General features: G+C 41.3%; 1 protein-coding gene across 6 annotated transcripts in view; it reads left to right on the top strand.

The window, feature by feature from the left end:
- The window catches only part of myo1b (myosin IB), a 112575-nt gene that overhangs the window by 77415 nt on the left and 19630 nt on the right, over window positions 1-15530 (top strand). For 3 of the 6 annotated variants that reach the window (XM_007890164.2, XM_007890168.2, XM_007890166.2), the window contains exons 10-18: window positions 4312-4459; window positions 5551-5669; window positions 6150-6236; window positions 6855-6920; window positions 10227-10232; window positions 10554-10658; window positions 12785-12847; window positions 13817-14017; window positions 14701-14927. In XM_007890164.2, coding sequence (XP_007888355.1) covers window positions 4312-4459; window positions 5551-5669; window positions 6150-6236; window positions 6855-6920; window positions 10227-10232; window positions 10554-10658; window positions 12785-12847; window positions 13817-14017; window positions 14701-14927 — 1022 coding nt within the window. The remainder of the gene's footprint in view (window positions 1-4311; window positions 4460-5550; window positions 5670-6149; window positions 6237-6854; window positions 6921-10226; window positions 10233-10553; window positions 10659-12784; window positions 12848-13816; window positions 14018-14700; window positions 14928-15530) is intronic. The other 3 variants (XM_007890169.2, XM_007890167.2, XM_007890165.2) reach the window with 1 other exon arrangement.

Below are 15530 nucleotides of genomic sequence, written 5' to 3'. Positions count from 1 at the left end.
AGACAGATTGTTATCATCCAAGTCACAGGCACCCTTATTTGCAGCTGATTTGAATTGCATGACTCTTCCAATGCAGATTGAACTAGTTTGGGCTCGCTCCCCGTGGACATGACAGCTTGTCATGACTCATGCAGTCATCCAAGGAAAGCATTGCACAGTAACATCCAAAACAAGGGGCAAATTGCATGGCATTGGCTAGTGATTGTTATAGTTATTGCTAATTGTAGCTTCGCAAGCAAACACACTTCACCCACTAAATTTTTCTAAAATGGGTTTTCTTTTCAGTGACTTTGTGGGTAGTTTATAATAATAAATTATAAATGTCATGCTTAACTAATCTTTTAGAGTTTTTTGAAGATGTATCTAGCAGGTTAGATAGGGGGGAACCAGTAGATGTAGTATATTTAGATTTTACAAAGGCATTTGACAAAGTGACACACAAAAGGCTATTGCACAAGGTTAAGGCCCATGGGATGAATGGGAACATATTAGCATGGATTGAAGAGTGGCTAACGGGTAGAAAACAGAGAGTAGGGATAAACGGGTCATTCTCGAATTGGCAGGATGTGACTAGTGGAGTGCCACAAGGATCAGTGCTTCGGCCTCAGCTATTTACAATTTACATCAATGATCTAGATGAGGATATTGAATGTAACATATCTAAATTCGCAGATGACACTAAACTAGGTGGCAGAGTAAGCTCTGAGGATGATGCAAAAAGTTTGCTACGGGATATAGATAGGCTTGGGGAGTGGGCCAGTAGGTGGCAGATGGAATTTAATGTGGGGAAGTGTGAAGTTGTTCACCTAGGTAGAAAAAATAGAAATACAGATTATTTTCTAGAGGGGGAGAGATTAGATAGTGTTAGTGTGCAGAGGAATTTGGATGTCCTTGTACACCAGTCTCAAAAAGTTAGTTTGCAGGTGCAGCAAGCAACTAAAAAGGTGAATGGCATGTTAGCGTTCATTGCAAAAGATTTAGAGTGCAAGAGTAGGGAAGTCTTGCTGCAACTGTATAGGGCCTTGGTGAGACCGCACCTAGAGTATTGTGTGCAATTTTGGTTTCCTTATTTAAAAAAGGACATACTTGCTCTAGAGGGGGTGCAGCGTAGATTCACTCGGTTAGTTCCTGGGATGAGGGGACTGACTTATGAGGATAGGCTGAATAAACTAGGGTTATATTCTCTAGAGTACAGAAGAATTAGGGGAGATCTTATTGAAACATATAAGATTCTTAAAGGGCTGATAAAGTAGACACTGAGGGTCTGTTTCCCCTGGTAGGAGAATCTATAACCAGGGGTCACAGTCTTAAAAGTAAGGGTCAGCCAGAACAGAGTTGAGGAAACATTTCTTCACTCAGAGGGTAGTGAATTTATGGAATTCACTACCCCAGAAGGCTGTAGATGCTCAGTCCTTGAACATCTTCAATGCTGAGACTGATAGATATTTTAAAAATAGAGGGAATAGGCAGTTAATTAGACTTAGGTCTGAAGATCAGCCATGATCTTATCGAATGGCGGGGCAGGTTCGAGGGGCCGAATGGCCTACTCCTGCTCCTAATTCTTATGTTTTTAATAAATATTAATCCTTGCATTTGATATAGCGCCTTATCACATCTTCAGAGATGTCCCAAAGCGCTTCACAGAATATACTGTAAAATGAATTGACTATATATTTTGTGGGCAAATTTCTATCCCAAAATTTATATTCTGGTGTGTAAACCTACACACTCCATGTTGCCTTTCAGTATTGTAATTGTAACATAATAATAATGATGATGATGATAATGTTTGCGCTTAGCACAGCGACTCTCACGGCAGGAGGACGTCTTAATAGGATTTACTGTGAAGTGGAGTGACTGCGTAGTTCCAGGCAAATGCAAACATCTTTTAGATCGACAGAATTTGTTTTCCTTTCAGCATGTGTTTTTCTGGAATATTCTGTGCTTGTCCGGCTGAATGGTCCATCATTTCACAGCCGGGTTCCGACAATATATTTTGAAAGAAAATATTGCGGGCTGTGGCACTGAGCAATTGCATTTTAATGCGAATCTGTGTAACATAAAAATATTAACCCAGTATTAATTTTGAGATTAATTAGTAAATGTAAATCATTGTTTTAACCAATTATTTCATTTTAAGCCGTCTAATCTTGTGTCATGTCTTTCATGTTGATGACGTATTCAGCCACCAACAGGCGAATAGCTGACTTTCACAGCAGTGACTGATCGGCCTGATATTAAACTGTTCCATTGTTGCGACCAAATCTAAATAAAATGAAAGGGTTTATCATCTTGAAATTTACACGTAAAATTACATAGGAAATCGTGCTGAATGTAGACAATTACGAATGGATGGGTTTTGAGTAATAACAGGCAGGTGGTACTACAACAAAGACATATTGAAGGGTTAATGTATTCCACCTGAATGCTGAAACTAAATGCTAGCATTTTACTTTCTCTTTCTCTTGTGCTTTTTTCGATGTTGAATCTTTGTAATGCACATTTATGGTTTCAATGAAAAGCAAACCGTGGTAATGGTTACATGGGAAGTATAGAGCTCGAAGACTGAAAGGGCATTGTGCTGTCATTATTGCAGATTTACACGGTTACATGAGAGTAGTATTTAGGAATGATTGCACTTGGGAAGCACCACTATTGTGACCACAAAGCGATGGCAAAATGTTAAACATGACGTTCAGGTGATTCTTTTCAAATGGACCTGCTAGGATTCAATGCATGTCACCAGCACTGAATACATTGAGCTGTCAACGGTGGCAAAAAATTGGTCTTCAAATTACTGCGAGGCACTGATGATGTGGATATAAGTAGACAATTTGACCTGGGTTGTGAACCCAGAACTACTGTAATTTGTGCAGTATCAGCTGAAATGCAGCCCCAACGATTCAGAATGTTGGGCCAGTGGCTGTGCAGTTAGAGAAAGCTGGAGTTTATTCGAGGGAATAGAATCAGTAGTGGCTCTAATCCAATGGCTCTGTATTGCATTCTACTGCGGTGTGCTAGAGAAGCCCATCTCAAGGGATTTACACTGTGAACCTTTCTAGCACTCATTTAGCACATAATTTGCTTGTCCTGAGATTTGATGTCAATAGAATATTTGACAGCTGACATCACGACTGAGCCTGATAACACCATGATAAACCTTACATTTGATGTAGCACCTTTCACATCAGGAGGACATCTCAAAGCACTTGACGGGATGTAATGTGAAGTCAGTGACTGTGTTTTGTAGGTGAATGCAGCAGCTAATTTGCATGCAGCTGTGTCCCACAAACAACCACAAAATGAACAATCAATTTTATCTGGGGAACGGTTGGCCAAAGCCAGCAGTAAAATCTCCTCTTTTCACATAGTGCCAAGGGATCCTTAACGTTCACCCAAACAGGCAGAAGGGCAGCACCTCTGACACCACAGCACGCCACACCTACAGCACTGCATTTGATTGTCAGCCTAGATTATGTGAATTCAAAGTCTCAACGTAGGACTTGAACCCAGAACCTTCTGATGCAGAGGAGAGAATGCTACCAACTGAGTCATGCAGACACATTGTTCTTGTCCTCTCCTGAATTACATGCATCTGCATCGCACAATGGGCGTCACTCAGTATTTGTCATTAACAGCCCAAGGCACTAAATTTCCAGTTATAATGCCCAACTGCTGCCCAGCCTGAGTGAGATCAGCGAACTCAGCACAAAATGGGAATTGAGCGTGTGGGGACCTTATGATTAGTATGGCCCATTGCTACACTAGGTTGTGTCTTTACCACTAGGCAGTCAGGGAAACCCACATGTGTTTGCCGGTGAATTACCATAACTGTTACTGTGTAGCACAGTTGTAAAGTAGGGTCACCACTCTGTAGCTCACAAAGAACACGCTGACTAAAGTAATAGAATAAGAGACCAGGAATGAGCTTGAGGCCTAACACCCTCCTCTCTTTCTCTATGCTTCATATGTCTTTTTGATTGCTGAAGGTTTATTGATTCAGTTTAACCGAGCAGCAAATTCTCCAGGTGTACCGCACAGTCTGTCTCATAATGCACCTTAGGCTGATAAATTAGCACCTAGAAGCTAAATATGGGGAGCACGTATACCTTCTCTTTATGACATCTGCTCTGACGCAGTAAATTACAGCACTAACCTTCAATGCGTAGAAGTGTCCTGCTGCAATGAATCATTTGCAGATTTGGTGAGGAAAAAAGCTCGCTGTGTTTGGGAGGCTAATGCAAGTCCAATTGTCGGCTGTTTTGCCCCTGTGAACCTCTCCTCCCATTGAACCTCTTCCCTCTGCTGCAGAACGCCATGCAGATCGTGGGTTTTATGGATGATGAAGTGGAGTCGGTTCTGGAAGTGGTGGCTGCGTTGCTGAAGCTGGGAAACATCGAATTCAAGCCCGAATCTCGAGTCAATGGCTTGGACGAAAGTCGGATCAAAGACAAAAATGGTAGGAGGGACTCTGGTGCTTCCAGTCTTTGGAATGTAATGTTGTATCACTTTGTACTTTCCTTTCCCAGTGTGAAAGTGTTAAATGCAGAGAGGATCAAGAGATCTTTGTGTTACAAATCCTCTAATTGGCGTCCATAAATAGTAATAATCCTTGCGTTTGATACAGCGCCTTATCATGTCTTCGAGCCGTCTCAAAGCGCTTCACAGAATGTACTGTAAAGTGAATTGAATGTACATTTTGCGGGCGAAACGCTGCAGCCAATTGCACACAGCAGTGTCCCACAAGCAGTCGTGGGTTGAATTGGGTTCTAACTTCAATGGGATTCAAATTGTCATTTGGCTGAAATTTGTCAGTTCAGAGTTGAGGCAATGTGTGGAGAACTGTGGGGAAAGCGAAAGGGGGAATGGTATGTGGGCCATTCAGTCCGGTTCCTGCCTCCTAAAACACACACACCCTCACATATGGTCTGTCGTGCAAATGGGAAGTAAGTTGGTGGAACTGTAGAATAGCTTGCAGGACAGAATGGTTTGTTGCTATGGATCAAGAAGGAAGCACATTTAGAAAAGGCAGAAGGAATGAGGACTAGTCACCATAGGAGGGAGATCTGCAAAGTGTAAAAGGTGAAATTGAGCTGGATGCCCAAACTAAATCTGGATGTGAAAGGTGAGTTGGAGAGAGGACAATGGGGAAGAAGAGAACAGAGAATACAACCACAATAAAACATTTGTGCTGAAGAAAAGTGAGTGAACATAGTCACATCGAAGCAGAGTGAGTGTGTGTTAACATGATGTAATTCAGGTGACCAGATGGGGTCCCCATTTGCAACGCAAATATCAAGTAATCCTGTTGAAAATTGCCTCATTTTCAACCCTTTTTCAGTGTCTCAGCAATTTCGTAAGGGATTTAGGTAAATTATACTTCAATTCACGTGATGGTAATGAACCAGTTAACTATGCCCTGCAGAGCTTGAGTTTGAAATCTCATTGCTGTTCAGTAAGAAGCTATTATTGAAGTTGATGATTACCGTATACAGTACTTGGTGACTGTCTGGCCAGCTGATTGCAGTTTCACACTCGATGTGCTTGCAGAGCTGAAGGAAATCTGTGAGCTGATCGGTCTGGACCAGGCTGTGCTGGAGAAAGCCTTCAGTTTCCGTACTGTGGAGGCAAAGCAGGAGAAAGTTTCGACAACATTAAACGTGGCCCAGGTAAGTGAGGCTGCCCAGGTCTCACAGTGTGCCCTGAGTGAAAGGCTTGGTCCAGAGGATATTTGCTCATTCTGTGGTTCATTTTACAGATGTGCACGAGGGCCCTGGGTTGGAACAAATTTCCTTCCTAAGAGTGTGTTTTAATTGGGGAATTGATTTGGTAAGGGCAGAGGCTTGAATATCAGCAGGGTTCTGCTTGTAACACGAGAAGCCACTGCCACGCTGGGTCCAGTTGTGCTGCACTTTGTGTGCGAGAACCTTTTCTTACCAAAGATCTTTTTAAATCCCATAAAAATGGAAGCATGCCTGTTGCAGTAACTCAGAAAGTTTTGGCAGATGTACAGAGTACATCTTGGTGGCCAAGCACTGCATAAAACTATTTTCAAAGAAGCTGCTGCTATTTATAATTTATACTTAATTATAAGAACAAAGTTCTATGGTTGTTCTGTAACATTTGCATTGCTGTTTGTATGGTTTCAGGCTTACTATGCCCGTGATGCCTTGGCCAAAAACCTTTACAGTCGATTATTCACTTGGCTGGTGAACAGAATCAACGAGAGCATTAAGGTACTGACTGGGATTTATTGGGGTCAAGGCCACTGATACCCTAGGGTGCGAGAACCTAAATGTTCTTTCTTCATATCTAAATATCCCGAGCACGTTTTTATATTGTCTAAACATTTTTGGAAAATAATTTGGACAAAGGTATCATGTTGTCTTAGTGTAAGTTTCCTTTTTTGGATATCTTTTTACCATTAACCTAATCGGTTCAAATACCTAAGGGAGCCTGGGTTTCATTGAGGTACATAAAAGAAGAGGGAATTTGGATTAGGATGGGTGGAGCAAACACCAACATGAAAAAATGGTTTGAATGGCTTCCCACTGCATCTTGCATTCCTATAGTTAATTAAGTCAAGCAAAGAACATTCCGTCCATCGATTAAAGTACTCCACATAGCTCTTAATGCAGCCTCTTGATGTCTAGTTAGCCATAGCCATTTCCTTAATTTAACTGCTGTGAGGGAGATAAATAGAAGGCTGTTCCAGTTCTGACAAGTATTGTGCAAATGAATACATTGATAAGCCCACTACCCATTTTGCTTCAATGTAACATGTTATAAAGTGAATAATGTGTTCTCTCTGGTTCTGGTCTGTACCTAACTTTAATCTCTATTAATTTCAAAAGGCACAGACCAAAGTGAGGAAGAAGGTGATGGGAGTATTAGACATTTATGGCTTTGAAATATTTGAAGTAAGTTTAATTTTTTTTAAATCTTGAATTTAATAGAACTTCTTTAGTTTTGTGTAGTACTTGGTGTTGATGCGCAAGATGAAATGGGGGAATTTTAAAAAAAAATATCAACTTAATGTAATATAAGGTGCAAAATCACAATGCTATCAATGTGAGCAATACAGAGCAGTCAAAACATTTGCATTTAAACTGGTGTTCCATGTTTGAAATAGACTTTTATTTGGATATTATATTGAAATGTTGGTATTGCATTTCTAGATTACAAGTGGTATCTCCTATGACCTACACCTGCCTTATGACCTTAAGCAAACACAGGAATAGAAATTTGACCCATTGAGCCTCTGCACCATTAACTCTATAGCAACTCACTTTTAATCCATTTCTCTGCCTTTTTGCTATATCCCTTAATATCCTTATTTACCTGCAGCATCTACAGTATATATCTACCTATTGCTCTGATAATGCCTCAATCCACTCGGTATCTATAACCTTCTGAAGCAATTGATTCATATTCTCACAAGCATCTTGTTAAAAAACAACTTCTGAACCCCCCCCCCCCCCCTCACCACCTCAACTCTACTTTTACTATCATCAGAGTACTTTGCATATATATACAGCTCTGGGTTCAGATCAGCGCAAAAGGTGATTGTGATTATAAATTATGTATGAAGAGCAGATTTATTGAACCAGGGAGTTGTTGCATGCAGCCAGTTCCTCAAGCTCAATCAGTCTGTATTTAGTCTGCGCTGTCGGAGGGAAGTGGTGTGTTAGTTTATGCGTGAATTCGGTTGTATTTGCATTCAGGTTGATCATATGATTTGTAAGAATTGCAATCAAGCTGTACGCAAGACAATTTGTGGAGAAAGAATTCCATTGAGCTCATTGGCTTTGACGGTGTCAGCTGCTAATGGGATTTCCCATTAAAGTCACAGGCACTAAAGCAGGAATTTTCACCCCTTGATGTCCTCTTATGATGTGAGCAGCAAACATTTGCCTCCGCATTAGTAGCTTTGGAGAAAACCGGCCGTGAAGCTTTAAGATGACAATCCTTCAGACGTATTGTGTGTGGGGGAATATCAGCATAATTAGCTACAATTCTGTTTGACTTACTCTTGTGTACAAAATGAATGGAATATGTGTGTAGGGTGAGGTGGAGGCAGACTGCTGACCTGGGAAAATGTCAGTGCATTATTAGGCAGTGCATGTCCCCAAGCCAATCCAACCCCTTACATTCAGGACTGTCCATCAAAGTTACTTGTGTTGTTTTTTTGTTGTTGAAGAATTTGCCATTTCCTTAAATAAGAAATCATAAAACCACCAGGGAAGTTCACATGATAATACAAAACAAGTGCAAGACAGGGAGGAAACGTTAAATTATTAAACTAGAAAGTCACAAAAACATGCAGCCCAAGAATATTCATTTGTTGTCGTTTTGATTCACTGGTGCATCTTCCTCCCACCAGAATAAAATCAGTGAAAAGAAAGGCACCATAAGTGGGCGAACCAAAGCGCTCAGTCCATCCGTCCTGCTTACTGTTGCATTAACCTCTAGCAGCACTGTTGTGTGATGTCTGAGAGACTGACTAACAACAAATTGCACTTACATAATAATAATCCTTGCATTTGATATAGCGCTTTTCACGTCTTATCGACGTCTCAAAGCGCTTCACAGAATAGACTGTAAAGTGAATTGACCGTATATTTGTGGGCGAAACGTGACAGCCAGTTGCGCACAGCAGTGTCCCACAAACAGTCGTGGATTGAAAATGACCAATTTATTATTGTTTTTGGTTTTGGAGGGATTATTATTAGGCGTGTGGAGTAAGGAAACTTGCCCAAAGTTTAGCCCTGCCTGGAATTGAACCCAGGTGTCTCGCTTGCAAGGTTTGCACTCAATCACACCCTATCCATAATGAGGAACAACTTTTCTAACAGGCTCTGACACTGAAAAGCTTGACTGCTCCAGGATGTGTGAATTGAAGCTTCCGCATACATTTGCAGTCAAACACTCAGTACAAGTAATTACAAGGTTATGTTTACAGTTACTTGAAATTAGTTAATCCATTAAGTTTTTCTTGCTTTAGAATTGGCTCCCACTGTTGTCACCTGGTCAATAGTTGCGTGAGGTGGCACCAAGGATTCCCATCCAGTGGTTAAGTCTTAGATGATATAGCACTTTCCACACAGAGTAGCATCTCAAAGCGCTTAACAGAACTTGTGGGAATAAAATGTGCATGTGCAAGTCTAACAAATGAAAAAAAAAGTGAACTAAGAACCTAATGTTGTACCAACCTTGAATATTAGCAAATAAGTGTATTTGGACTTCTACCTAATTTTTCACACGTTTTCTGACTGAGTTGTTATTTTTGCAAACAGGATTCAGCCCCTTTCGTGGTTAATAATTAATATTAAAATTGAGTTTTGTTATTAATAGACAAAGATTCACGCTAGCAGTTTGTACTATTACTGTTGTGGATATGAAAACAGTATGGGTTTGTGTCTGTCTATCTTTCCTTGCTTCTCTAACTGTTTTGTGTGTGTTTGTGTGTGTGTCTCTCTCTTGCTCTCGTTCTAGAGCGCACAGCTTTTCAAGACAGTGTTTCCCTTCTATATTAAAATCTGACTTATTGATGGCATTGTTTTCTACTTCTTTCCTGTCCCTTTCTCCTTATACACTGTTGGTGGAAGGTATGTTGGTGAGACAATCTTTCCCATGGAGTTCAGGTATCAAAGTCCCATTCTGGGGATGGGAGACCGGGCAAGTGAATGGAAAATAGCTTCTTAGTGATTTGTGGTCTTGTAAATTACACCCTGTATATTGCCTGCCATTTACTCTATTTACAAAGATAGGAAAGAATAATAACTATTATTTATTATAAAAAAGGGCTCAAGAGAGGCAAGAATTTCAGGTGTGAAAAGGAGGTTGTTTTTAAAGCATAGCAAAAGGCTATATATTTGCATCCGAAAGCATTGCTGACATAACACACCTCCCTATGCTGGACTCTTGTCTCTTCCACATGTTTTCACATGGAAGTGTTACAGTGCCTTAATGATAGTAATAAAGGCAGTTTTCAGCAAACACAAAGTTTACTCTGCCTCTTCACATTCCCCAGATGATGTCCGATCACCTACAAAGTCGGTATTTTATTTGCATAACTACATAGTTGTATCACACTTCTATGAAGTGATAAGTCATTTAATCAGGTGTGTTGCTTAAGTTTAGATTTAGAGTAGCGTTTAGAGTTTTATTACTTTTTTTAATCAATGTCTGATTTATTTTTTAATTTTCTTCCTTGTCCGCAACAGAAATCTGTAAGTATGAGCTGTTTGCAGTGGCAGCTTTGCGGCATGTTGCACTTAATGAAAATCCTATGAACTGCTACAAAGAAGCTTGTAGATCAAAAGCTCCCTAGAACTTCTCTTTGTGTACAAGTCTGCTTCACGGCATTTACAGTTTGCTTTATTTGTTAGGCTCTGCTGCTTTAACAAAACAGTGCAGCAAGTACTACATCAGGTTCATGCTGCTTTGTGTGTCATTAGTTCTAGGCTACAAGCTTATTGTGTAGTTTGCAGTGATATGCATGTTGACACAATCTTCAGATTAAACCAGCACTGCCTGCTCTGTTCCTACAGAACAACAGCTTTGAGCAGTTTATCATCAACTACTGCAATGAGAAACTCCAACAGATCTTCATTGAGCTGACTTTGAAGGAAGAGCAGGAAGAATACATCAAAGAGGTAGGTAACCTGCTCACCTCCATGTTTCCGACATGCATCAAAGAGAAAAGGCTCAAACTCAGTCAATGTCAATCAACCAATGTCCACATTTCTGCTGTCGAGATTAACACACTTTAAAGTCGCAACAGGGAATGAACCTGGGATCTTCTTTGTTGGTGTGGCTCATTGCAATGTTGTTATTGCAGTTCAGGGGCTACTGTTCTTGGCCCGAGTTGTGATAGGATGAGGAATTGAATTAATTGGTTGTTGCTCGATACGGTGAGAGTTCTGCAATGTCTGCAATTACATTTGGATTTGTTTATGGACAAGTTTTAGATGGTTTTAAATTTCTGGTGTGTGTAAGATTGTATCGTTTTATCAAACACTCGTTTTACCACTCTGTTGAATCAGATGCTGGGTTTTAGTTAAGGCATTTTTGAAAAGCCCAACATTTCAATTGAATTAAGAAATTACTGAGCGAGCACTGCAGAAATCTTAATGTTCTCCATGTTTCTGTTTACTGTGTGTCTCCTTTTGTCTTTTAAGCTGTGTTCTTTTTCTGTGCTGTGTGGCCCCTCTGAATTCCCTCTGAATTCCTTTCTTGCTTGCTGCTAGTGATGCCTTGCTAATGGCTGTGCAGACACATCTTCCAGGTACTTGTCCTCAGTTCTTGCTGTTAAAGCCAGTCTTGCTTCCTTGTCTCTTTTCCTTTCCTCTATCCAACAGGCACTTGTAATTGCAGTTATGATTCAGCAACAACAAGTTGCATTTATATAGCACCCTTCACGCAAGGTAGTGCCCCAGAGCCTTCTGCTTGATCTGTTTGAACTAGAGCTCTGTTTGAACACAACTGTTTCTCTGGTGATGATAATAATGATCCTTGCATTTGTGCAGCACTTATAACATCAAAACGAGTTGAAGTGCTGTACAGGTAATCACCGTCAGGTGTACTGACCGTGTCCAGAGCAACCCTGTAATAGAGTGCCTCAGATCCCAAATATTAGAAGCCATGTTATAATGGGTCCATGAAAAAAATGTCTGCCGGTTCCACTTCTAGGTAATCAGGTCGCCGCTGAAATCACTTCCTGTGCAAGAAGTGTCGCTGGCTCCTGTACATACTGTGTGACTGTGCATTGTCCTGGAAGTTACATTAATGAGGCTTCCTGTGCGTAGCCTGCACAGTACAATGCGCAGGAAGTGACATTAGCGTGGGACACCGGCCTGTCATTCCTGAAAGCTGGGTTTGTAGCCTGTGTTTGCTAGGAATCTGCGCTATAGCAGGGATCCTCAATAAACACGTGCTATGAGCAAACCTGTGCTCAACTGTGGTCAAGGGGTGGGGCATTCTAGTAGGATCGCCTTGTGTTTGCACACATGTCCCACAAATAGCCATGAGCAATTTATCAAAGGGATTGCTGGCCCAGACGCTGAGAGATACACCCTTTTCAAATTGTGTCATGGTATCCTTAACGTCCAGCTAGCAGCACTCCCCGGGCATTGCACCGCACTGAGGTGTCAGCCTATACTGGGAGCTCAAAGCCTCTACAAGGAGCTTGAAGCCACAGGCTTCTTACTCAGGGCGAGAATCCTACCAACTGAGCAAAGCTGACAAGTTAATGAAGTTACATATTTATGTTATATATCGTTTGCATTGGTGGAACGGTCAGTCAGGATATTTGCCAATCTATTTCAATCTATGCAAATTTATTAAGGAAGGATTGTGTGCAAAACATATCCTTTCGGGGTTTTTTTTAGAAAAAATAGGCTGCTTGCCTCAAAGTGGCTGAATTGACCTTGTGCTCTGCCATGTGTGTTCCTGGAATATTTCCCATGAAGTGCATGGGAAATTGACTTGGATTGGGGGAATGGAATGGAAGCAGACCTGGAAGCTTGTCAAGTGAAACGTTTTAAATGAACAGAATCCTGTAGCCCTGCTCACGCAGCAGTGTTGCAATGTTTCCAACTTTGTGTTATGCTGGGTATTGTTTATGGGGGAGTGGGGAGGGAATGGGAGTTGTGAGATGGGGAAGGAAAGGAGACAGCAAGTTGTAAGGTCAAAATCAGTCGCTGGTACCAGCCAGGTGTTTAAAGATTATCAGAAGGAGCTGTGTTTGGTTACAGTAATTGTGCCTTCATGTGTTTTACAGGGAATTGAATGGACTCACATTGAGTACTTCAACAATGCTATCATTTGTGACCTGATTGAAAACGTAAGTTTTATTACCTAGAATTTACTCTAGTGATTTTTTTAAAAAAAAACAAAGCTTACTTACAGCTTTTCCCAATTTCCAGCTGATTCTCAGCTACTGCTGTGGTTATATGAAACTGTCTTGCTGTGAAAGTGAAATGAATTAACAAACAGAAATAGTGGCTGGGAGACTTCTCCAGGGCTTTTGCCGTAGTTGGATCGACTTTGTAACAGAAAGAAATAGAGAGATGCCCAGTGATAGACTCCGGAGAGGATATTTATTCTGCTCCAAGCTATAAAGAAGGAAGTTTTGGAGGACGCTCAGCTTAAGATTGAAAATGGGGATAAATAATTTAACACAGTAGTTTCAACCCCTGCTAGCCCCCAGTGACTCACAATCATTTCGTCACAGAGCTCCTTTAAGCACTGTTGAATGATGGACAGTTACCTTCTTTTGGCGGTCACAGGGTGGGGAATCTACTTAGTACACATCATCCCATTCACATTTTTATTTACATTTTGAGAGGAACTGGTTGAACAGCAATAACATATCCTCAGTCGCAAGTCAGTACTGGCTTCTCACCACCAAACAAAGCGACATAATCCACCGCAGGATTCAACTCTGCGCTGAACGAGCAGACCTGACAACTGCTTTAGGATCCAGCATTATGCTGGCAAGGTACCGGAAAACAAAGCAGCTTGCCTCTGGCCTCCAGTCTCTCCCTGTTATTGCCGTATCTTTAGATTTGATATAATTACGGCTATTTCTGTTTTCACATTTACTGCACTTTGAATCGCCAGAAATACAACATCTAGGTGACCCGATGTATTAGAGAAACCAACATGACAGCAGGGTAGTGGGTGACCAGTCCGACGAAAACCCCTCTACCACTGAGCTCCTCTTTTCTGCTGTGAAGCAATGAGCAGGTGCTTCCTTACAGTGATAGACATTGATTTGCATTTTGTGTTCTTTGGTCTTTGTTTGCCACAGAACACAAATGGAATCCTGGCGATGCTGGATGAAGAGTGTCTCCGCCCAGGAACGGTGACAGACGAGACCTTCCTGGAGAAGCTCAATCAGGTCTGTGCTACCCACCAGCACTTTGAAAGCAGGATGAGCAAAAGTTCCCGCTTTCTCAACGATACCTCTCTGCCCCACAACTGCTTCCGGATCCAACACTACGCTGGCAAGGTACAGGAAACCAAACCTTTCAAACAACTGGCCTCTCATCTCTTAGTTAGGGCCTTATCGCTCTGTTTAATGTCAAAATCGCTATTGTAGAGTACACTTCTTAGCAGAATAATAATAATCCTTGCATTTGGTATAGCACCTTATCACATCATCGGAACATCTCAGAACGCTTCACAGGATATACTGTAAAGTGAATTGACTGTACGTTTTGAGAGCAACCCGGCAGCCAATTACGCACAGCAATGTCCCAATTATTTTTTTTTGAAGGAATTATTACCCCCAGCAAAGAATTCCGCCAGTCGACCAACAACCAGGTTCCTTTTACTTACTGCTAGGTAAACAGAGGCATGTGGAGTAAGGAAACTTGCCTAAGGTTTCGCCCTGCCGGGAATCGAACCCAGGTCTCTCACTTGCAAGGCGAATGCTCTAACCACTGAGCTACAGGACTCCTTTCCCCTTATGCCCTTGCCATGTTGTGTTCTATTCTTACTTCAAGCACAAACTGCTGTTGAGATACTTTTTTATCCATTGCAATAACAACAATAATCCCCATGATTGTTAAAGTGTCTGTAATGTCCTGAGCATGTCTTGGAGCACTTTTCAGGTAATTGTCATCAGGTTTAGTGACAGTCTTGTGGTATTGAAACATCCTGCGATTGCATGCTTCTGCTTTCCCTTTGAAGGTGATGTACCACGTGGAAGGATTTGTCGACAAAAACAATGATCTGCTGTATCGAGACCTGTCGCAAGCCATGTGGAAGTCTAATCACATGCTGATCAAAGGCCTGTTCCCAGAAGGGAACCCAGTTAAGATATCCCTGAAGAGGCCACCCACGGCAGGCTCACAATTCAAGTCTTCTGTAGCTACTTTAATGAGAAACCTACAGACCAAAAACCCCAACTACATCAGGTGAATAAAGTGTGTGTGACACAAGCCGTGTGGATGCATGAGAGAAGCAGTAGTGCATTAGCTGCATAATTAACAGTACTAAATATTACCCACTTTTATTATAATGCGATTCTCTGGATCATAGAATATTATAGAATCATACAGCACAGAAAGAGGCCACTCGGCCCATCACGTCTGTGCCGGCTCCTAAAAGAGCAATCCAACTCAATCCCACTTGCTCGCTTTCTCTCCATAGCCCTGCAATCCTGTCCTCCCCAAATACCCATCTATTTTTCTCTTAAAAGTTGTTATTGAATCGGCTTCCACTACCCTTTCAGGTAATGCATTCCAGATCCGAACAACTCACTGGGTGAAAAAAAAATTCCTAACCTCCCCTCTGTTTCTTTTAACAATTATCTTAAATCTAAGCATGTTCCATTTTACAATGCCTTTGTTCGCTGCAGTCAATGGCCCATAATGTAATTTACAACATGAAAACATGGATAATATAATGAGACCATTACTGCTGAAAATCCTGTAATTGGGGGTAATTTAGTCAAAATAAAATGTCCAGTAATAATAATAATAATCCTTGCATTTGATATAGCAAAGTTATGTGATGTG

This window comes from Callorhinchus milii, unplaced genomic scaffold (genome assembly GCF_018977255.1).
Source record: "Callorhinchus milii isolate IMCB2004 unplaced genomic scaffold, IMCB_Cmil_1.0 Scaffold6, whole genome shotgun sequence".
Taxonomy (NCBI): domain Eukaryota; kingdom Metazoa; phylum Chordata; class Chondrichthyes; order Chimaeriformes; family Callorhinchidae; genus Callorhinchus; species Callorhinchus milii.
The sequence above is the reverse complement of the archived record's forward strand: the minus strand, read 5'-3'. Positions and strand labels throughout refer to the sequence as shown.